At 38.6% G+C, this 24,575-nt stretch overlaps 1 protein-coding gene across 7 annotated transcripts in view; it reads right to left on the bottom strand.

Annotated features, from left to right (window-relative positions):
* Positions 1 to 24,575, bottom strand: part of MID1 (midline 1) — a 324,586-nt gene that overhangs the window by 24,396 nt on the left and 275,615 nt on the right. For all 7 annotated transcript variants that reach the window (XM_033115987.1, XM_033116002.1, XM_033115995.1 and 4 more), the window contains exons 4-5: positions 15,521 to 15,628; positions 6,522 to 6,670 (exon numbers count right to left, since the gene is read on the bottom strand). In XM_033115987.1, the coding sequence (XP_032971878.1) occupies positions 6,522 to 6,670; positions 15,521 to 15,628 (257 nt within the window). The remainder of the gene's footprint in view (positions 1 to 6,521; positions 6,671 to 15,520; positions 15,629 to 24,575) is intronic.

Raw genomic sequence — 24,575 nt, 5'->3', positions numbered from 1 at the left:
GGTATTTTGTTAAGTTCAGTACACACTAGCAAGGATCTACTATGTGTACCGTACTGTGTAGGGAATTTTTGAGCAAGGAAACGACTTTGAAATGATTTAGCTCTAAATCTAGTTACTTATTTTCTAGTTAAGGGCATTGATGCTCATTTATACAAGGCCACAAAGCTAGCTGGCAGCAACGAGGAGGAGAATTCTAGCTCTGTACGCTTCCATTTAATTTAGAAAAATGTCAAACCTAGTTATGCCAAGAGCTATATCTCCCCTTGCACTTCTTAGGGCTCTTAAAACTTCTGATTTTATAAAGATTATCTATCTTGGCTACAAAAATTACCTTTGTGGGTATATCTATACAATGGAATATTATTCATCCATGAAAAGGAATGAAGCACTGAAGACACATGCCACGTGAATGAACCTTGAATGCCTTATGCTATGTGAAAGAAGACAACATAAAAGGCCACACATTTTATGATCTATTTGTAGGAACTTGCCAGAATAGGCAAATTCCTAGAGACAAAAAACAGACTGGAGCTCGGGGAGGGGGCAATGGAGAGTGACTGCATAATGGGTACAGGGTGATGAAAATCTTTTGGAACTAGACAGAGGTAGTAATTGCACAAAATTGTGAGTGTGCTGAATGCCACTGAGTTGTACACATTAAAATGGTTAATTTTATGTTATGCAAATTTTACCTCAATAAAAAACTTACACCTGTGAAATGCTCAAAATCCTTAAAGTTTCTATAATGGCCATTTCTGGCGCATTTTCAGTGCTGTATAGAAAAGAAAGTAGAGAGGATAATTAACAGTATAATAATCGGAATGATATTAGGATGTATAGATTAAAGTTTAAAGAGGCATAACGTCTGGAAAGAAAAGTTTCAAGTGTTTGAATGAGATTGGAGAATCTCAATTCACCACCTGACCCTTTCCCCAAGAAACAATGAATAGAAGAGTTGTGATTCTGTTGGCTAAATATTGCACCCTAAGGAATTGGGCTAATTATCGTGACTAACAACTGCTAATTTAAACCAATGGATTAAGGGATGGTTGCTAGGCATTTTTCACAGATGGTGAAACTGTACTTAAAAAATGCTTTCCTTATGACCCATAAATACAACAACTCCTTAAAACTCAGAAAGATCCTAGGATTATTCAACAAATATTTACTAAATCCTTAAAGTATGCCATGTATTGAAGAGTCTAAAATATTTGCATCAATGCAGAAAAGTTAAAAGAAATGCTACAGCGCCATGTGAATGCCTCAAATAAAAAGTTCAAAGTGAAACTCCAATAAATTCTGTTCCACGATGTCCAGTAGGAGAACTGCAATGAGTTACTCTGGAACAATGGCCTAATTTTCGATTGCATGTCTTTGCCATGCACACGGCACAGACGATTTCGATTGCTCTGAACAGATAAGCTTGCTTTAGCACTTCCTGTTTAGTGGCACAAGACTGTTCAGGCTCATCCAAAATAGACTGAATTCCCAAGTTTCTCCTGATTCAATGGTCCACCAACAATTAAATAAAACATGCTTTAGTCAAATGACACTGTTAAAAATGCCTGCCATTTTGATGGCGAGAACTTTGGAGTGGGAATGGAAAGAACGAAAGTGCCTAAGTCTGGGAGGCAAAGACTGACAGCAAGACTCTTTGGAGATTACTGCAGCTTTTAACACCAACACGTTTTTTGACGGAAAGATATTTATCTTTGGCTACAATTTCAAATTTTTAATTGGAGTGACAGGCAAGGGGAGATCGGCCAAATTCAACATTTTAGGCCATGTTTTTATTCCCCAAATCCTTGTTACCCATCTTCTGGCCTTTCAGATAAGTTGCCAAAATCCACCTGGGCCATCAGTGTTATGACACTTTCTCAATTCCTTGCCTTCACACTCATACCTGTGGTGTGTGTGTGTGTGTGTGTGTGTGTATTAAGCTCTTAACATATTGGGGCAAATAGAGGCATTATGTCCCAGCTCGATGCTCAAGAGGGCGGACTGCGCATTACTCCCTCTTTCTGTTTCTAGTTTGACGTCCCTAATCTCCACGACAGTTGCTAGCAGCAAATGGGGTCAGTTTTCCAGAAGGTGGATTAAGTCTAGAGCTGCACTGCTCACAGGGTTTCTGCCAAACAGCCAACCCTTCCCGCCTAATATCCTCCCCCCATGCCTGACCCCTGACAATGGCACTTAAATGGGACTCTCAGGTGGGCAGTATACAGTGCACATCACCATGGGGAAACACGGTGAGGTCTCACAGAAACACGACGTGGTTTACTTTGGTCAGCTCAGGATTTTCTAAATGCGTTTGGCTCTGGAATCTTGTTATTTTAATACCAATTACCACCCTTCAGAGCACAGCTCAAAAACCATTCATTTATCAGCTGTGCTCTAATTCTTGGAATCAAGCGGTGCCTTTCCAGAGTTGACTGTTGGAGTTCTTGGCTTTGTATTCTGGGAAAGTCTGATGGACCCTTGAATTGCGTGTTTTGGTGAGGGACAGAGGGGTCACCTTGTAGAGTCTGAAAAATGGATCCTGTTCAGAGGGAATTTTCCTTTACCATTCTCTTGACACAGATAATTTGCTACTAAAAGGGATTTTAATTTTAGATTTCTCATAAGTAGTAGGTCAACTTTCTTAAGCTTGAATTTAGTGAAGAGTTTTGCTTATTTAACGTAATTTTATAAACACACATATACAATCATACCAAAGACCTGTATATTAGCGTGGCTTGAGAATATTGTATTATATAATCCATTTGCATCCATTTAGTGAGTGGGAAGAAATGGAATTAGCAATTGTTGTGTGTTCACCTTGAGATGGGAAATGGGCTAATATTTTTACTACATTATTTCATTTTATCCCTGTAATAACCATGTTAGGTAGGAATAACTGGCCCTGTTTTATAGATTCATTCACTCATTCATTCATTCATATCAGGCAGCTTGCTATGTGCTAGGATACAATGATGAAAACAAGATGGCTGTGGGTCCTGCCCGCTGGGAGCTTATGAGCAGAAGTAGACTCAAGAGTTAAGGAGTAGCCCCGGTGCTATCCATAATTACTTCTGAACAAGAACACAGAGCCAAACACTTGATTCCAAAGCATATGCATCTTCTACAATGTAAAGCTTGAGTCCCTCTCTCCTTTTGGGTTTTTTTGATGTTACTAAATTTAAAACCTTTTTGCAGTTTGATTCAGCTTGTAGGCGAACATATCTACTATAGGTGATTTAATGATGCAGAAAAATTGCATCCAAGTCTCACTTTAGGAAGGCCTGCAGCATTAAAAGTTTGTTCTCGGCTTTCCACCCTTGAATAGAATAACAAAGATGGTTTACAAGTGTACAGGTGCCAAAGCCCAAGGCAGACACAACAGGAGGCAAAGAACAATGAGGTCACGTCCTAGAGAAGAATGTTAAGTGTTGAAGAATAGAGGCAGGTAGATGGAGACCACCACTGGAATAAAGACATACAAGGAGGGGTCAAACTGATATACTGAAACATGAAAACATAAAGCCAACAAACATTATGGAATATCTGTGATGCTTAAGGCTCATTCTTAGGATTCATCAGCAATGTTATCACAACTACTGATAGAGGTAGTTATCATGAGCCACATTTTCTAACTAGAAAATAATTCACGAATAAATCCAAAGAATCATAGTTAAAAAGTGGCAGCACTGGGATTTGGATCCAGGTTTCCCAATTCCTAGTGCAAGCTCAGTGCTATTTTCTGCATTCCAGTTGCTGGAAAAAGAGAAACGCTCAGGAATCAACCAAGAGGACTGACAAATAGAGACAGAGAGAGAGGGGATGCAGAAACAGAGGGACGTCTAGCAAATTTTTATAGGCATTATGTATTCACACTTGATCGCAATTTAGACTTCTCATAAGCAGTAGGCCAACTTTCTTATGCCTGGATTTGGTGACTAGTTTTGCTTATTTAATGTAATTTTATAAAAATGTGCACACCATCACACCGAGAACTATAATTTGGTGAGGCTTGAGAACATAGTATGTTATACAATTCATTTTTAGAAAGACAAATCGGTCATGTTTCCATTCTTGATGACATGGGCTTGTTATAGGCAGGGGTGGATGGGACCAGATATGATCTGCTGTATCTGAGGGAGAGCACATGTGGGCATTCATGTGCTTGTGCTATACTTCAGCTGTAGGTCTTCTTTCAGAATGTTCTATCTTAACTGTTACGGGGCCACATTCTCTCCCCTTGCTAGGTGAGAATTTTTTCATGTTATGCTTGATCGAATTTTTAGGGATTGATGAAAAAGGCAGCTGGAGGAAAGTACTCTTGGATCCCAGTTGGAAAACATGATGTAAGTGTAAATGTTGTCTAGTAGAATGTCCTGGGTATACTGGGGTATTAGTGTTGTCTGTAGTTTTTAACTTTCAGATGAATATAAAGCAATAGGATACAGTCTAGCTGAGAGCAGCGAAGAAAATGAAATACTTGCAAACTAAGAGTCATAAGGAAAGAAAATGACTTCTCTTAGAGCAGTGGGAAATCGTTTTAAGGATATAAAAGGGATGGTAACCAGCTCTTATCTATGTGCTTTGGAAGAGATAAGTACCTAACCAGTCGCAGAAGGAAATTTTTTTCAAATATAAGAAATAACACAATGAAGCTGGTTGGATACTAGACCAGAGTTGTAAAAATACTGTATACAGGTAACCCCCATATAACATGGCACTTCTATAACAGTTTCGCTCTAACATGGTTCGAGAATTGGGGAAATCCTTGTACAACACGGCATCCTAGAACACGGCTTCACTCTAACATGGTTGGAGAATTAGAGAAATCCCCGAACAACACAGAGCGTAATAAGAGCTTTTAAGAGCAAAAAATATCTCATTTGACATTTTTCATTCGAGCATGGATGTAGTATCAGATTTGACTGCAGAATTTTAAAATGTATTAGAATTTTAAGTCCATTTTGTTCGTGGAGTATTAAGTTTAGAGGATGAAGATACCTTGTCAAAAAGAAAACACCCTCTTTTAATGGTTAATGGTGTTTAGTAGTGACGACGAAGAAAACATTATTTAGTACGTAATAATGTTATACTTTGGTGAAAATTGCTTTGATAAAGATATTTCTCTTGATTATAAAAATATAATAGTACATTTAAAAAATTTTTGGAGCCTAACCCCCTTTTATGTACTACTTCTTTGTTTCGTATAACACGGATTCGCATAACACGGCATTTTTAAGGAACCTAACAACCGTGTTATAAGGGGGTTACCTGTACTACTCTCATTCAAAGAACAGTGAAAATGAAAATATCAATGCCTACCTCTATGTGATATTTTGAGAATTAGCAGTGTCCAATACAAGCAAGCACTTAATAAATGTTAGTTTTCTTTCCCTTCCTTGACAAAATTCAAGTCCTAACATGGTACTTTTTTTCCTTAGGCCAGGGGTTGGCAAAGTATGGCCCGCGGGCCAAATCTGGCCTGCAGCCTGTTTTTGCAAATGGTTTTTCTGGAACACAGCCATGTTCATGTGTTTCTGTATTATCTGTATAGGCTGTTGTAGAGCTATAATGGCAGAGTTGAGTAGTTGTGACCAAGACCTTACAATTGGCAAAGTTGAAAATATTTACTCTTTGGTCCTTTCCAGAAAAAGTTTCTAGGAGAAAGACCAGCATGAATGAGCTGTCTGGGGCCTTCTAGTGATAGGCTTCTATTATTGCTTTGGATAAGGAGCAGCTGACTCTGAAGAATAAAAAGTCAAGGCCATTGGCATTGACTGGAGATGTCACTTAGGTGGTGTTAGGTGCTTATCTTTGGCTCCACTTGAATTGCTATAGGTGTTTGTATCAGTGAAGACCAGTAATTTGTATGCCAATCAAGTATGGGTACTAAACGAACACTCAGCCCGCCAGTTTTACTGCTGAGCTGACCATTCAAATAACGTAATTTTTCTGTTTCCTATCCTGGAATAAAGGGTATTTTAAAAGAAGGACGTATGAGATTGACAATTTGGTCCTTTCTCTTCCACGTTAGTTGGCCTTGACCTTTCTAGGAAAGGTGAAGCTTCTCAACTAAATAAAAACAGGTCTGAAAGAGAACAACACCTGGACCATTTTTCTTTAGTAGATGAGCCTGAGATAGAAGAAAAGATTTCCTTTTATGTTTGTGCCTTCTTTTTGATTCTTTGCTATCAAGTGTATGATAAGATCAGGTCTGAGAGTCACAATACATGCTGTTTTTGTGTCATCATAAGCTTTTCCCCCCTAAAAGTAGGCTGATTTTATTCTTCCTAACTGGAGGACTCTTGTTTCAAAGGCCTTGAACTCCAGGCTGCTACTGAAAAGGCTCTGACATGTCAAAGGGAAGCATCTTCAGCTGGAACAAAGCAAGTCAAAGCGTCTATTCTCTCTGGTAGTCAGCCTTGAAAATGAAAACAAAAGCAAGGCAAGGGCAAAGCCAACCAATCACACCCCAGACACAGGAGCCCAGCAGCTGAGAACTTCCCAGCAGCCCCTGCACTCACCTCTCGGTGATATTCTTAGCAGTCTGTAGGAACCGCGCATGGTCATTCTCCTTCAGAGAGTGTTCTGCTTGGGAGATGAGTGATGCCGACCGCTCAATGCATTGTTTGCAGTTTGCAATCTGCTGAGCCAGCTTGCGAAGTCTCATCACCTTGAACAAAAGCATGGAGATGGTTATACGGGTGGGCTCGCTTAGTGAAAATGCATCAGGCTGGACCCTTCTGATGTGTGCATTTTGTTGCACGTAAGTCATCCTTCAATAAAAGTTCAAAAAGTAGGCATAGAGAGATATCGAAATATGGAAATCCCAGTTATGGGACTCTTGTCTTAGGTGTTCTTTATCTCCTTGGAGGAGTGTTGCTAATTTGTTTTATGAGGAAACACTAAATTGCGAATTGCTTCCCTGCTAATGGGGGAAAAAGGTGTTGCCTAGTGGTAAGTTACAGAGGGTCATCAGACCTCTTCCCTTGGCTATTACACACAATTACTGTAAGTCTGTAGGGAACCCTGGAACTTTATCTCAGGTTTTCAACCGTGCCATCAAGAAAATAAAACATCTCTACAGGCACAAATGTGTGGCTTAAGTAAAGCCCATTTTCTAAAGAGTTCTTTGCAATCCGTGTAATAAAATTGTGATATAAAAACATTAGGTATTACTATTTCCCACACTATCTAAAACTCACGTGTGAAATTAACAGACAGGGAGCATTTTTTCCATTGATTAATATTTTTCCTGTTGAGCAGATGAGAGAAAGCCAAAAAAAGCACAGCTGGGCCATTTCCCCTCACTGGGAACGTCATTTCCAGGCACTTTGTGCTTACTTGATAACTAAGAACTATTTTGATAAGCATTTCCCAGTCGGGATACAAACACATGTTTGGTTCCAACCTCCATTCCAATTCCTGATTCTGTCTTGTTCGCAAACGACCCTCAAATGTAATCGACCATAACCTCTAGGGCAGGCCAAGATAAGTCCATGGCAACCCACTTGACCGTTTGCTCTGGTGTTTGAAATGTGCTGTGAGATGAAGCCCTCTGGCCAGAAGCCAAGATAAAATTAGACTGCTAATTGGAATTGCCGTACGCCTAGTGCCCCCATCCACACAGCCTGGGACAGGTCTTGGCCAGCTTTCTGATCATTCTGGAATGGAAAACAGCCCTGGGTGAAAGGGTAGGGAGGAGGCCAGTTAATCTGTCTTACAGACAAGGCTGGCTCAGGCTCCCTCCAGAATTCCTGCTAACTCCAAGAAATTCCTTCTTTCTCCAAGTCATCATTATCATCCCCATGCAACTCTAATCGAAGAAAAGGAAGGAAGGAGATGTCAGAGCTTGAGGCCTCTAAGGAACATCCAATTCCAGCTATGTCGTACTATAGCAAACAAAGGAAATGAATGCTGAATCGACAGGCAGCAGCCACAAGATTTCAGCCAAGAGTGAGAAAAATTCTTGAAAGGAAAGTTAGAGAAGGAAGTGTCAAACTTTGGGGCAAGCAGTATGTGATCTTAAGCCTGTTAAAAGACTTAACTCATTGTAATTCCAGTGACCGTCAGCAGCAGAGTAACTGTGTTCATTAGTTGAATAAAATAACACCTATTTTACACCAAATAGAATTTAGCATCTAACATCATTACATTCAGAGGTAAAGCTAAGAAAGGTAGAGTCCAATTCAAGATATTCAAACACATCCATAAGAATTTGTCAGAGGAAGGGAAAATAACTTAGAATCCCTAGAACAAACAAAGTGAATGGAATATGAATCACACCGCATAAAGAATGCTTCAAATTACATGGCAGAATTGAAGATGTTTAATACAATTCTAACAAAAGAAAAATATGGTCAAAATATTCCCTTAGAATAACTTCATGTCAATCACTTATCCTTTCAGTATGCCCACTAGTGACCGCACCGATTACAAATGTCACAATGCTTGAACTCCATTTTCTTCTTTCTTTTCTTCTATCACGATACTGGAAATTAAAAATGACATAAGAGGAAAAGAAAAACAAAAGCCCTAAATCACACATAAATTGAAGCAAGCCAAAATGAGAGCCTGAGAGCCTCCTTTGAAAATGTGGGAATGTTTTACAGAAAATAATTGTTGGCATAGATTTAATTTTAGTTCAGTGTACAATTCCACTCGCTACACCAGAGGAGCTTTTAAACCTGGTGTGCACAAGAATCAGCTGGGGATCTTTTTAAAAGAGAAACTGGTTGTTTGGAGTCACTCTGCAATATCTTAGGTAAGGAGCTGTAACTGGTAGAGCAGCGGGGATCAGCGTTTTAACAAGCAATGAATGGTTTTTGATCTGTAGGTGATGAATCATTAGTATGCTTCAGGACTAACATTTATAGAACAAAACAGGAGAGGAGAAAAGAGATTAGTAGAGTGCATTCCTGGTACAAAGGGCAAGTTATGTTTTGTAAGACTTCTTTCGTGTGTGTGTGTGTGTGTGTGTGTGTATGTGTGTGTGTATCTGTGCTGAATTTGATGTTATATGTATTTTTTACTGTAGGTTTCAATAAAAAAAGAAAATGAAAAACACTGCTGTAAGTTAGGTGTTCACAAACTATGGCCTGTGGGCCATATCCAGCACACAACCTGTTTGTGTAAATAAAGTTTTATTGGCACATTATCCACATTCATTCGTTTATGAATCATCTATGGCTGTTTTCACACTACAACCTTGGGCAGAAGTGAGCTGTTGCAACAGAGACCATATGGTAAAGCCTAAAATATTTCTTATCTGGCCCAGCCCTTCACAGGAGTTTCCTGACTTAAAAGATTCTGATCAGATGGCCCTGATTTGAACCAAACTCTGTGAAACACCAACCTACGTGGTACAACACTTCCGAATCAGACACTGAGCATTCAGCAAAATACGAATTTCTTCATTAGAAAACACTTTTCAATGTATTATTTTTAAAATCTGATGAGATGAACAAAATATGATTTTTAAAAAACAAATAAGTAGATACCGAAACATAAGAAGAGTCTCTATACTCACATATATGTGCTACTGCTGCATGGGACCGTTTTCCGAGTCGGCACTATTCTTTTGTCCTTTGGGGAATGTGATTGCCACATTGTAATTTTTGGAATTCACTCCATACTCGTCATGAAAATATTCTGTCTGTTGAAATCTCCTTTTAGTGGGGACATAGGCCTATTTATATCGTTGTTATTTGCTGTTGACACATGTTTTTCAAAGTAGCCCTTTATTTTTCTTTAAATGCATTTTAAATGCTTGGATATAGATGTGGGATTCTCACTTCAAAATTGCTGTGTCCAAACAATTGATCCTCAATTAACGGAAGTATCTGAATGGACAATGAGGCCTAAACTCAGCATTTCTATAAGGTTATAGAAAAGCCTGCACGTTTAGTCCAAGTTAACTATCGTATATTTTGGAGATTTAGAGTATATAAAAGCAGTGAAGAGAAGGACGCTTTTTCTCATTAGCTGCGGCCCTTCTACCCTAGATCTGTCTGAACAGAAAATGCATAATTTGTTTAATCTGGAGTTTGCCATCAGCTTCCCTTGTGTTGACATGAAATGTATCCCCTACTACTGAAGAAATAAGACAATTCTTTCCCAGGGAGACTCTGCAGTTCATCTAAGTATAAAGGCTGTTGAGCTATTTATTTCAAAGGCTGCACAATGTTCTGAGAGCAGGAATGACCAGTATGTACTCATGTGTAATAGCATCGCCTGCAAGGCAACCTCCCCAGTGAGAGGATTTGAGGTGACCTTGTTCCCACTGGGTCTAATGGCCTTGTGATTGGCACCAGAGATGGAAGGAGACAAAGTAGATGAAATTTTGTGAAGTGGATGAAATTCACCTTTGTGGTCGCCACGAGTACACCAGTCCTTCCTCCAGCTCCCTACTTCCAAGTGCTGGTCCGAGGGCCCCACTGTCACTTCTCTGAATTCAGTGTCCTCAGACTGTCCAGTCACCACCCTGGCCATCCCCATTAGGCACCAAGCCCATATTTGCCCTCCCTGCCCAGCATCTCAGATTCAGGGTGTGGGCACCCATGCTCTTCTTTGTTTCAAAATGCATCTCTGCCACTACATGTCCTGCCCAGGGACTCAGCCACGGTGAATTCTGGGGTCTGGGATCAACTACTCCTAGGTTATGTGCCAAAGTAGTAACTCAAGAAAAAGCTGAAGTGGGCCCTCAATTTTTCCAAGTAACGTTCGCTTTCCAATATTGCCTTCGGGGAGAATGTCCCTGAGCAAATGTGCACCTTTCAAAAAGTGATACATTTCAAACAGGCAATATTAAAAGTAATATTGTACCTATACATAGTACCAGCTTTACCAAATCTCAATATTTTTACCATACTAGCGTCAGAGTTTTCAAAATGAAATAAGATGTTATTGATAGCACTGAAGACCTTGTGTGTCCCCCTCCCTAATTTCATTCATGTCCCTCTCCAGAGGAAAACACCCTCTTGAATTCAGGGTTGAATGGAACTACATCAAAATAAAAGGTTTCTGCAAATCAAAAGAACCATTAACAAAACAAAAAGACAACCAAGTGAATGGGGGAAGATATTTGCAAATGACACATACGATAAGGGGCTACTATCCAAAATATATACAGCAGTCATACAACTCAACAAACATCGATCTGACTGAAAAATGGGCAGAGGACCTGAATAGACACTTTTCCAAGGAAAACGTACAGATGGTCAACAGACCCAATGAAAAGATGCTCAACTTCACTAGCTATGAGGGAAATGCTAATCAAAACCACAATGAGCTGTCACCTCACACCTGTTAGAATGGCTATTATCAAGTGTTGGAGAGGTTGTGGAGAAAAAGGAACCCTCATACACTGCTGGTGGGCTTGTAAATTGATAATAAGACCTAGCTGGACAATCAACTCTAATAAGTCTTTTGGAGCAAAAATTAATAGAAGACCCGGTCTTATTTTACTATAATATAGTTAGATAAGACCCGGTTAGATAAGACCGGGTTAGATAAGACCTGGTCTTATTTTACTATAATATAAGACCAGGTCTTATCTAACCGAATTGAATCGAATTGAATCTAATATAACATAATATAAATAATAAAAATAATATAATACAATATAATATAATACCGGATCTTATATTAATTTTTGCTCCAAAAGATGCATTAGAGCTGATTGTCCAGAGGTCTTACTTTTGGGGAAACAGGATATCTTCCCCACAAATTTGAAAACACTTATTTATAAAGATATATGTACCCCTATGTTCATTGCAGCATTATTCACAGTGGCCAAGACATGGAAACAACTTAAGTGTTCCTTGACAGATGACTGGATAAAGAAGATGTGGTACATATATAAAAAGGAATATTACTCAGCCATGAAAAGCTGAAGTATTGCTACTTGCAACAACATGGATGGATCTTGAAAGTGTTATGCTAAGTGAAATAAGGCAGACAGTAAAGGACAAGAACCATATGATTTCATTCATGTGTGGGATATAAAACAAAAAGGAACAAATGATATACACACTAGCCAAGACATGGAAACAACCGAAATGCCCATCGGTAGACAACTGGATTAAGAAACTATGATACATTCATACAATGGAGTATTACGCAGCCATAAAGAAGAAAGAAATCTTACCATTTGCAACAACATGGATGGACCTAGAGAACATTACGTTAAGTGAAATAAGTCAGACAGAGAAAGACAAATACCATATGATCTCACTTATATGTGGAATCTAAAGAAAAGAATAAGTGAATGAACTAATCAGAAACAGTTTTGGAGACAATGAGGAAAAACTGAGGGTGGCAGGATGGGCGGGGGGTGGGGGTGAGGGGGAAGGTGAGGGGATTAGAAAACACAATCAGTAACCACAAGATGTCTTTGGGGTTTTGAAAATTATTTTGGGGAACGTAATCAATAATGTCGTAAAGATTTTGTAGGGTGTCCGATGGACATGTGTCCCATTTCGGAGACCATCTCAGGGAAGATGTAGATGCCTGATCACTGCACTGTACACTTGAAGCTGAACAATAATGAATGTCAACTATAATTTTATATATATGTATATATACGTATGTATACACTTACAAGAAGCGGAGTACAGCATTAGGAATAGAGACAGTGGAAATGTAATGGCTGTGCGATGTCAGAGGGATAGTGGATGGGGGGAGGGGGGTTGACACAGTGTGAGGGATACAAATGATAAACGTCTAAGTATTACTTTGTCTTGTGCACCTGAAACTAATAAAAAAAAAGGAACAAATGAAAAAAACAAAACAAACAAACAAAAACCTCATAGACACAAACAACAGAATGGTGGTTACCAGAGGGAAAGGGGGTGGAGGGAAGGATGAAGAGGGTAAAAGGGGTCAAATATAAGGTGATGGAAGGAGACTGACTGGGCTTTGGGTGGTGAGCACACAATAAAGTAGACAGATGTTGTATTATAAAGTTGTACACCTGAAAGTTGTATGTTATTAACCAATGTTAATACATTTAATAAAAAACAAACAAGAAGAACCAAAACACCAAATATATATAACATATACATATATATATAACATATATATATATATATATATATATATGTATATGTTATATATATATTACCTTACATGACAAAAGGGGCTTTACAGATGTTATTAAGTTAAGGATCTTGAGAAGGAAACATTATCCTGGATTATCTGGGCGATCCCAATGTACTTATAAGGGTCCTTATAAGACAACCAGGAGAGTCTGTCAGAGAAAGAGATTTAAGGTTGGATACAAAGGTCAGAGTGATGTGAGGAAGAAAACATGAGCCAAGGAATGTGGATGGCGCCTAAAAGCCGGAAGACGCAAGACATGTAGATACTGTCCTAAAGCCTCCAGAAAGAAACAGTACTGCCAAAATCTTGGCTTTAGCCCAGTGAGACTAATTTTGGACTTCTGACCTCTAGAAGGTCAGATAATATATCTGTGTTGTTTCAAGCCACCAAGTTTGTGGTAATCTGTTACAGCAGTAATAAGAAACTAATATGAGTATTGAAAGCTGATAGCTGCACATGACCTTGTAAAAGCAACAAATTACCTTCCATATGCATATGAATAATGAATTGCAGGTGAATTTCAGGCAGTCATGTGTCCGAGAACCTGGAAGATGCCAGGTATTAAGAAATGTACACATGTGATGCACGATGATGGAAGAGGAATTATATCCTGGAAGGACTCTAGGCTGACACTCAGTGCTCTTCTAAGTTGTACAATTTGTATGTGGGGAAATGGAGCTTCTCGGAGTCAGTCCTTGGCCAGGGAATCATTCATATTACTTTGTTAATTTGCTGTAACAGCTTCAACAACTATTTGATTTGATTTGAACTTTTTAAATTACTATCACAATGTACATGTATACTTTTCAATCTACATAGACAAAGTAATTTAAACATTGTACATTAGAAATACCTTTAAAATTTTATAGAAAACAGAAGAGCACATATATTAGCTATTGTAATCTCTGTACTACTTAATATTTGATAATTTGATTTAATTATACATATTATTAAAGTGCAGTTATGATTGGTAAGAAAAGAAATTCATGAATTTGTTGCACCTTGAACGAATGTATTTACAAAATCATGCTTTGAGGGTGGCAGAGAAATAGGTAAAATAAAATGGATCATAAATATTTCAAAATAAATGGGACTAATTTAAAAATAGAACAAAGTGGTGGATTCTAAAGTGATCAAAAGTTTCTGAATGAATTTTGAATAAGAAAGTGGCCATAAAGAATATATAATACAAATGTGTGAATTGCTTTTTGAATAGTTTACTGTAAAACCATAGGAAATTTAAATGTACAAACATTAGAAAAGAAGTACTATTAATATATCCACAAAGGGGTATATGATGGAATGAAACTAGGAGTTCTGCCACCATGAAATTATACATGTCTAAATTCCCTCATGGGCATGGGAAATCACTTCATAATTTCTATATATAAAGTCTGATTCATTTAAATATTTAATACTGTGTTTTCAAAAAATTACAAATAGAATTACCATATGACCCAGCAATCCCCCTCCTGGGTATCTACCCAAAAAATCTGAAAACATTTATCTGTAAAGATATTATGTGCTTCAATGTTCACTGAAGCTTTATTTATGGTGGCCAAGACATGGAAACAACCAAAATATCCTTCGACAGATGGATAAAGAAGTTGTGGTATATATACACAATGGAATACTATTTGGCGGTAAGAAAAGATGAAATAGGACTATTTGTGACAACATGGATGGCTCTTGAGATTATAATGCTAAGCGAAAAAAGTCAGGCAGAAAAAGTCGAGAACCATATGATTTCACTGATATGTGGTATATAAACTGAAAACAACAAAAGAAGACAAACAACTGAAAGAACAAAAACTCATAGACATAGACAATAGTTTACGGGTTCCCAGAGGGTAAGCGGGGAGAGGGGTGATAGATGAGGGTAAAGGGGATCAAATATACGGTGATGGAAGGAGAACTGACTCTGGGTGGTGAACACACAATGGGATTTATAGATGATGTAATACAGAATTGTACACCTGAAATCTAGGTAACTTTACTGACAATTGTCGCCCCAATAAACTTTAATGTAAAGAAAAACAAATAATACTGTATTCATTGCTAGGGTATAGCAATAAATGTGCAATGAACTCTTCCTCTATGGAACCCACCTTCTCATAGAGAAGAGACATGGAAATTCACATGGCTATGATAGACCAAAGCTCCATGCTGCCTCCTGGAGTTGGGTAATGGAGCAGCCCTTGCGTTACAGGTGTGCATAGGAGACCACGACAATACATAGAAAAGGGTGGAGGAAAAAATGGCCAACCAAGGGGCTTTGAACTACATTTGTAAAACTTAATAGGAGATTATAGAAAATATAGAAAATGGGGGTACTCGATATTTCCTAAGCTATTGAAGTGCACGGAAGTAGGATATTTTCTCCAGGTACAGAATATGACATCTTCTGCCCTGGGAATCGTACCTTCCCTTCTTTGATTTTGGTTCCAATAATTTGCCGTCTTTGCTGAATGATCTCAATGAGAAGATCACACTCCTCCATCAATTTGGCTTCTTGACGTGATGCATTGACCTACAGGATAGATAAAATGGTAAGCATTCATTTGGCCTTTGTTTTCAGTTTAATGCTGTTTTTAATGTAGACTAGTATGTTTCTGGTAACATTTTAGATGTTAACTCTTCTTCCAATTCTGCAGGGATGGAAAATATAGAACTTACATGTGTACTCCCTGTCTTGCATTCCTGGAACACATTATTATCCAATGATAGCGGTCTTTCTGCTGAGCCAGCCTAAGCTTCGGAATCCTTAACACAACACGCACAGAGCTAGTACCAGTTAGTTGGAAATTGACATTTGAAATAGATTTGCAATTCCTGCATTTATATTTTGAAAGAAAGTGCAATTTTGGCCTATTAAACATAAAAAGTAAGTTTTAAAAAAAACCAAACATTCATTTATAGAGGACAGATTACTATCCATGTCTTTTGGACAAATTTTACAAGAGCAAGGTAGCAAGGTTATATCACATTTATTTACCTTTTGTTTTATATATAGACATCAACTTTGTATTTAATCAGTATAAAAATCAAAAATGAAAAGGATAGTTAAATATTTTATTAATCGTAGGACATAATTTAAAATTTTACTTCTGGTATGCTTCTGAAAGACCAAGGTTTTACAATGAAAGCACACCATTCTCCTAGAAAGGTAGATTATGATAGAACGGCTTATATTTGAAGTTTTTAAGACTCATTGTATGCAAGGGAGGGAGGGAATTAGCTCATTCTTGGCAACCGGGCTTGGGAAATACTCCGAGCATACCATTTCCTCCACCTCATGACAATTCCGAAATGCTTATTCACAAACAGAGACCCAGAAATCACAGCTGTGGGAAATGGAGATCGCCTGCAAGAGTTTTATGATTTTAACACAGCCCAGGAGGAGCTGCAGCATCACAAGGAACGACAGTAGCATTGATTACTCCAGCATATCTCAGGGAGGAGACATGGCCCAGGCGTTAAGCACTTTTGATTCGGGATACTTTATTTAACTGGACTTAATTTCATTCTCTTTGAATGAGATAAACTGGAAGTAGGGTCAGGAGTTCAGGATAAAAATCTATTGGTGGATTTTCAGAGAAATCATGTCCTGTTGCCAGAGGCTAGAATTCCTTGACTTTTATTCCTGATCATAAGACACAGCTGAGAGACTACTCAAGACATCTTATTGAGAAGGTGATGGTCACTGGCCATTTGCAGCAAACCACGAGGTCATGTCCTATGTCAGATAAGCACACAGACGTATTTGCCAAATGTTTCATGAACAAAAGAAAACATTACAAATGCACTGATGGACAAGTACAGAATGTGGAACTCAGCTAATATTTCAAGGAAGTTAATCACTGGGCTCAATTTCCCTTACTATTATTACTTTTATGTCATCATTTCTAGTTCCCCTTGAGGCTTCCCAAATAAATTTTGCTATCTCTGGAAACATTTACCTGAAACTCCATTACTCTCAAGAAATTTCTTATCTTTCCTTTTGACCTCAAACTGAATTTAATAACTGACTACAACCGAGCTACGAAAAGGATGGGATCATATTGAAATCATGGGCACATGATGATGGAGAAAGTGAAATTTCTGGAAAAGAGCACCCTGCACTTGGAAAGTACCTCCTAGCATGAGTCCTAAGAACTAAGTTGTACTTGAGCATATAAGCAAGATAAATCTAATAGGAATGCAAGCTCCATAAGGGCAAGGACCTTTGGCTGCTGTATTAAATGAGGCACCTGTCCCAAGCGCCCAGTGCCCTATCTGGCACAAAATAGGCATTCAAAAACTATTTCTTGAATGAATGGATAGTAAAATGACCTTCCAAGAAGAGAAAAGGTAAAATGTAATGAAGCAAGTAGCTATCATGATATACTGCAAGCACTCGATAGGCAGGCAGGTACTAGATTTATTAGTTTTCTAGGACTGTGTAGACACAAAATTATATCCTATGGATTTTTTTTTGGAGGGGGAGGTGCTGCCTTTTCTGACAGCCTTATTGGATATGTGTATGTTTCACATATCGTAAAATTCAGATATTTATAAAGTATATAGTTTTGTGGTTTTTTAGTGTATTCAGAGTTGTACAATCATCATCACGATCTAATTTTAGAATATATTCAACATTCCCAAAAGAAACCCCATACCCATCTGCAGTAACTCCACATTCTCACTCCCCCCCAACCGCCCCCCGCCTGCAGCCTTAGGGAACCACTAACCTACGTTCTGTCTCTTTATGGATTTGCCTGTTCTGGACATTTCATGTTAATGGAATCAAACAATATGTGGTCTTTTTTGTTTGGCTTATTCACTGAGCATAATGTTTTCAAGATTCCCCCATGTTGTTGCCTGTGTCAGTACTTCATTCCTTTTTATGCCAAATAACATTCCATTTTAGAGATATACCACATTGTGTTTATCCATTCTTTAGTAGATGGACCTTTGAGTTATTTCTATTTTCTGGTTACTATAAATACTATTGTTATGAACATTCATGTATAAACTTTTGTGTGCACATATGTATTCATTCTTCTTGAGTCTAGGAGTGGAATTATTGGGTCACATGTCAATTCTATGCTTAACTTTTTGAGGAGCTTCCAAACTGTTTTCCAAAGTGGCTGCATCGTTTTATATTCCAGTAAGTATATTAAGCTTCCAATTTCTCCACATCCCTATCAACGCTTGAAATTGTCTTTTTTAAAAAATTTGTCCTAATGGATATGAAGTGTTATCTCATTGTGGTCTTGATTTGCATTTCCCTGATGGTTAGAGACATTGAGCACCTTTTCATGTACTTAATGACCATTTGTACATCTAATTGGGAGATATGACTATCCAGATCCTTTGTTTATTTTGTAATTGGGTCATTTGTCTTCTAATTATTGAATTGTATGACTTCTTTATATATTCATCAAGTCTATTATTATCAGATGTGTGATTTGCACATATTTTCTTCCATTCTGTGGGTTGTCTTTTCATTTTCTTGTTGGTGCCTTTTGAAACACAAAAGCTTTTATCTTGGTAATGTCCAATTTCTCTATTTTTCTATTGTCAGTCATGGTTTTGGTGTCATAGCTAAGAAACCTCATCCAAGGTCATGAAGAGCTATACCTGTTTTCCTCTAGAAGTTCTCTCTCTTCCAGTTAGGTCTATGAGCCATTCTGAGTTACGTTTCAGTGTGATGTGAAGTACGAGTCCAACTTTATTCTTTTACTTTGGATATCCAGTTGTCTAAGCACCATTTATTGAAAAGACTATTCTTTCCTCCATTGAAGTGTCTTAGCACCTCTGTCAAAAAACAACTGACCACATTGTGAGGTCCTCAGGTTTTGACATTGCTAACATATTCTGTGCTTACAGCTATTCTGCTTCTGACTAAACCTGATGAGACCCCACTAGTAATCCTAGAGTAGGTGTCATGAAATGTGGAGTAGTTGCTCTACTCATACAACGGTATTAGGGAAGTCAAGGAATATTCACATTTCTATGTTTTCTATTTTGTAAAATGAGGTGAATAACAACTGCTCTTTCAGCCATGTAGATTATTGTGGTAAATATATGAAATAATATGTGAGGAAATAGCTAACATTATGAAGCCATGGACAAATCTGAGGTAGTACTGTCTGCATTGAGAAGTAGTTTCGTTAATAGACTGATTTAGTTTGGGATCCATTTCTCTCTCAAAATCACTGGGATTTGGGTTCTTCTATGGTTGGAAAAGTGTCCCAGTTGCTATGGTAATAAGAGTTCAATTTAATCCAAATTCTGACTATTCAATATTTACAATGGATAGATTTGTTGTACAAAAAAAAAGTGGACTGAGATCTACTTTGTTGAGCCAAATATGTTTTGAGAACGTTCATACCACAATCAACATCGCCCCAAATTATAAATTCCCAGAAATTTGGAAACATGATCTGTTAATTTTAGGCCAACTATTTTCCTTAGATCTTTCAAAGAATATAGAGTTGACTCTCCTTTGAAATCAGGAAAGTTGAATCTCTTTTTCTACTTTGATGAAGCTTCCAAATTTTTGTAACTCTAGCATTCTTATATTCCAAAAGGTACAATAAAATAAGTTGAATGCTACCCTATATTTCTAAAATTCTTCTACTACAAAGGAGTTTTCCACAGTTTTTCTGTTTTATATGTCACTTTAAAAAAAGTTAATGATTTGATTGGGCTTAATTTCTTATATGGGCTATTAATTCAAACATGGCAGGGTTTATGGGTTACTTGCAGTGTGTTCAGGTGTTTCTAGATGCCAGGTTTAGTTTGGAAGCTGGCAGCCCCTGGTTATGATTTTAGCTTTCATTTCTGATTCACGTGTTTTGATTCTGAAATCACTAAGGCTGAGGGAACGTGCTTTGAGTAGGGCCAATCTAAGGCTGCAAGAAACAACCCCTAAACCTACACTGACAGACCTACCCTTCCTCCCACCTTTGTGTCTACAGTCTCCTTCTTGGTCCCTAACCTAAAAGCAAGAGTGGGATGGAGATAATTTGGAATGATGGCCAGTGCTAGGTGACTCTGTATGCCATCTCTGGATGACAGTGGAAATGGGGCACTTATCCTTCAGGGCCCTTGACATAACAGGACAAAATATAGCTTGAAATTGAGCCCTTTTCCCATTCCAGGCTCATCGCTGCTACTGTGTTTTCTCATTTCAATTATATTCCTGAGTAAATATCTCTTCAGCCCCTCATGAGGAGAAACTCAGCCATGTTCCCCTCATCTCTGCTTTGGCTTCACCCATGCATGGAGCACGCTTCTTCCCTATATCTGGTGGTACAGCTTCCTTTCTCATCTGGAAATGCCTCATTTTCTCCTCACCATTGGCTTCTAGTCCTCAATACTAACTTCATCTCTTTGCAAAATACTCTAAGTGAATTCTTGTAAAGTTATATCCCATCTCAATTCTTTTGGAATTTATTTCTTCTTTCGGGAGTCATTGTCATCTTTTTAAGGCCCTAACACCTTATTGAGGCTGCAAGTGCCAGAGCCCATGTCACGGCTACTCTTAAAAAACACTTGCAGCCTTCACTTTGAAAGAGCTGATACAACCATCGATTCATTCATCTATCCACTCATCTGTTCATTGGAATAAAGAGCAACTAGGTTCCCACAGTGTATCAGACAGCATCCCAAGTACTGACATACAGTGGGCTCCGAGAGAGACCAAGTTCTCATGATCACAGAGTTTACATATAAGCCTAGAGGAACAGGCTGAACAACTCAAGGCATAAATAAAAATGTCAGATCATGACAAGTGATCAAGGAAATGAAAGAGGGTAATGTACCCTCTTAATGAACATGCCTAAGAGTAGGGTCCTTTTATTGGTGGTCAGACAAAGATTTTCTGACAAGTTTCTCGAGGGATAAAAAGGAACCAGCTAAAAGATGTGCAAAGGGTGTTTACAAGCACTCCTGACTCTGCTTTTAACAGGCTCTAGTTCCTCACAAATTATGGTCTATCTTCATCAGTCACAGATTCTGTATTTGCGGATTTGCCGACCTGCTAAAATGCTTTGAAAATTAATTTGTAACCCCCAAATCAATACGGCCTTTCCACATGTACTTGCAGATATGCTCAGCGCATGGGAAAATCTGGGTCACCCTAGGAGCACCCAGCTGAGGTTAAACAAGGACGCACTCTGCCTTCTTGTTTCAGCTCTTCTATAACCGAGGGACGGAGACAATAAGTGCAAGCAGCACTGGCTCTGGGGCCAGTGGCACGTGGGGTTGGAGTCCCAGTTCCGGCATCTGTTAGTGGGGCGGCCTCAGGCAAGTCGCTTAACCCTTCAGAACCTCCTTTTATCTTTTGTGGAAATAAAGAAAATAGAATCTACCAGGATGACTTGCTTTTAGGGTTGGGGATTGTAATCTATGTGAGCTGTTTGTGTGTGTGTGTAAGGGTGGAATGGGAAGGGAAATTACGTAAGTAAGACACAGAAGATCAGTCTTGCTCAGTAGGGAATGGCTGGCTAACCCACCCTCTCCTATTCCTAGGGTCATTTTGCTGCTCTTTTTTGACAGACCAACTTTCTCTTCCTGTTACAGCCTAATGAAAGAGAAATTAGAAAGTTGGATAATTTAGTGAGTGTAGAAGGTCAACACTCATGTGTCGCCCTCCTAACCCTGAGATCTAATTCAGCACCGAGGGCCACTGGGCTGCATTGACACTCATCTCAGATCCCAACGTTCAGTTGCAGTCCTGTGTAAGTTACCACTTGGTGTACAGTGTATCTGCCTTTCCTAGAAATCCAGTTACACGTACTCATTCCCCAGATCAGTTAATAACATAAATGTCTTGGCTGTTTTCTCCAGAGCGCTTGGTTAGCAATGCCCAGGAAAAAGTCCCACTGCTAAGTTTTATGGTATAATAGCATTACAGTATTTCACAGAAGGGGTGAGGTGAAGCAGACAATTTATTATTTTGTTCTTGTCATATATGTACAAACATTAAAGGGATTTAATTGCATACACACACTAAAAAGCGGACTATGTGTCTGTGAAATGTTCTTTAGCAGTCTGTAAACAGTTTCTAAGTATTTCTAAAATCTTGCTCTTTTCATTTGACTTGTATTCAACTGCAAAACGAGATGTTCCATGCAGAGTATAAACATCATGAGACTTGAGTCATGTGTGGCCCTAAGGTCTTTAGAAACATTTTATGGAACTCTTAGAAGGAATCATCAATGGGGAAAAAATATCTGGCTAGTTCTCACAGTGAAACTGGGCTTATTAATATGCATTTTAGAAATCCTCCTTTTCTTATTTCGCAATGCTTTGTTAAAATGAGGTAGCCATTCCTAGAGTTTCAGAATAAAACCTTTTCGTTCCTTTTGTGAAAAGGATACGCTGACTTGACAGATCACTTCCTATTCATTCACTGAAGTGAGCTTAGGAGAAGATAACCCCAAAGTGTTGGAGAAAGGAAATTTTATTTCAGGGTGTTGACGAAAGAGGGGTGCTGGCATTACACAATTCCAGAGGCCACCATTCACTATGAATTCCATGAGAATGGTGCCCCTGGACCTGTGCAGTCCAGGAGAGGCCCCTACCACACTGGCCCACCATTAGTGCACTCTTGAAGTTGTACCGTCAAACTGCAAACCTTTGGTTTAAGACCCTAAACCTTGCTAGCCCTTGAAATCATTACTAACACTGGGGGTTTGGAATGATGTGTACTTTACAAATTTGCCTAAAATTGGTCCTCACGGCAAAAAGCAAAGCTGTACCATGATTCAAATTAAGGCGACCTTGAGAAAGGTAAAAACTCTTTTTTTGTCTGATGCTATGTTGATGCTGCTGTTATTGTTAAATTCAAAGCACTTTATTAATAAGAATGTATAACTTTCAGTCTGCATACAAATATAAAGGGATTTCTGTTATTATATTTTAATAACACTGTTACTTCATATTGTTATACGCTATAATGTTCACAACAATCCCATCTCACTCAAAAAGAAAAACATTGGACGACTTAATTCCAACTTGCCCGGGGCTGGAGCAACTAAAACACAGCTGAGCTATGGATAAGCTGGACATTTGGTCAGGAAGATGAGGGCGCAGGGAAAACCTGTATGCAAGGGAGTCCTATGCCCTGCCTTGGACTGCTGACCAGGTGCGAAGAGAAATATGAGGATCTGACGGGTTTTATTGCCAAAGGCAGCTGTGATGAACATTCCAGACCCTGAGGCAGAAGTTAGAGCTGCCAGAAGGAACAATGAAAGGGACTCTAATACTTGAGTTTGTATATAAAACTGAGCCAAGCAGAATTGAGTAAGAGCAGAGCGCATTACTGTAATTCATCTAATATGTTTATATGTAATCTTCACCCTGAAACTCTTTCACACCGAAGTCAGATATTTGTGGACCTAGTTCAAGTAGATGAGAGTGAAGAATGGCCAAGTTTCCAGGGTCCCTGTCTGTGGAGGAGAAGCCGAAGTACAGAACAATGTTTTTGAATATTTACTATGTTGATTTAGTATTGAACATTTTTGACTAAAACTTTTTAAATCCCATGAACGGCATCTCAGGAAAAGAAAACGCGGAATGCTCTCCTAGAGCGCTTTTGGTGAGAAGTAACTGTACTAACGGTATGGACAGATGCTGCGTGTAATCCGGCCTTTCTCACATAGTGATGTGGTGAAAAATGATTTGACCCAGAGGAGACCAAGTCTACATATCGATTAACTATCCAGACGGGCTTTTGTTGTATTTCTGCTATGAGATCAAAAAACAGTTCCCAAGAACCTCACGATAAATCCTCTTTTCTTGAGGTTGCTAAGATTGTGAAGTTCGAATGTTAGATAACGAAGCAAGATGCTATTAAAAATGGCAACACACGGTGGTGAGCTGGGCAATAAAAGTCTTGTTATAAATGAAACACAACTGTGACAATACGATAAAACTCTCCAACAAGAACTGCTAATACCTAAAACTTTGAAGCTTGGTGGACCATATGGTCTCTGTTGTAACGATTCCATGCTACTGTTGCAATAAGAAAGCAGCCATTGACATTATGTAATTAAATGGGTGTGGCTGTGTTCCAATAAAGCTGTGTTTACGAAAACAGGTGAGTCAGATTTGGCTCTGGGGTCATAATTTACCCACCTCTAGCATAGAGGAAAAGATCATGGACTTTGCAATCAAAAAGCAGCAGGTGTGAAAAACGTGCTGCATTCCTGTGAGAATGTTTCCTCATTTGCATACTTCCCATGAAAATATCTGTAAACTATCTGGCACATAGTAGGTACTTGATAAATATTAGTTTTCTTCCCTCAAGGCATGAAGACTGTAATTACTGAATTCATAGGATTTCAGTTTGAAAATGAAAACATACTTGCAGTATGGTTTTTACTTTCCCTGTGATGTCCTGCTGACTTCTGTGACAGTTGTAATAAATGCTGCTCTCCCCGGGATGTTTTTCTCAGAGTACACTCAACTGAGTTCAATCTTAC

Source organism: Rhinolophus ferrumequinum, chromosome X (assembly GCF_004115265.2).
Source record: "Rhinolophus ferrumequinum isolate MPI-CBG mRhiFer1 chromosome X, mRhiFer1_v1.p, whole genome shotgun sequence".
Taxonomy (NCBI): domain Eukaryota; kingdom Metazoa; phylum Chordata; class Mammalia; order Chiroptera; family Rhinolophidae; genus Rhinolophus; species Rhinolophus ferrumequinum.
Note: the sequence above shows the minus strand (reverse complement) of the source record. Positions and strands in the feature narration are given on the sequence as shown.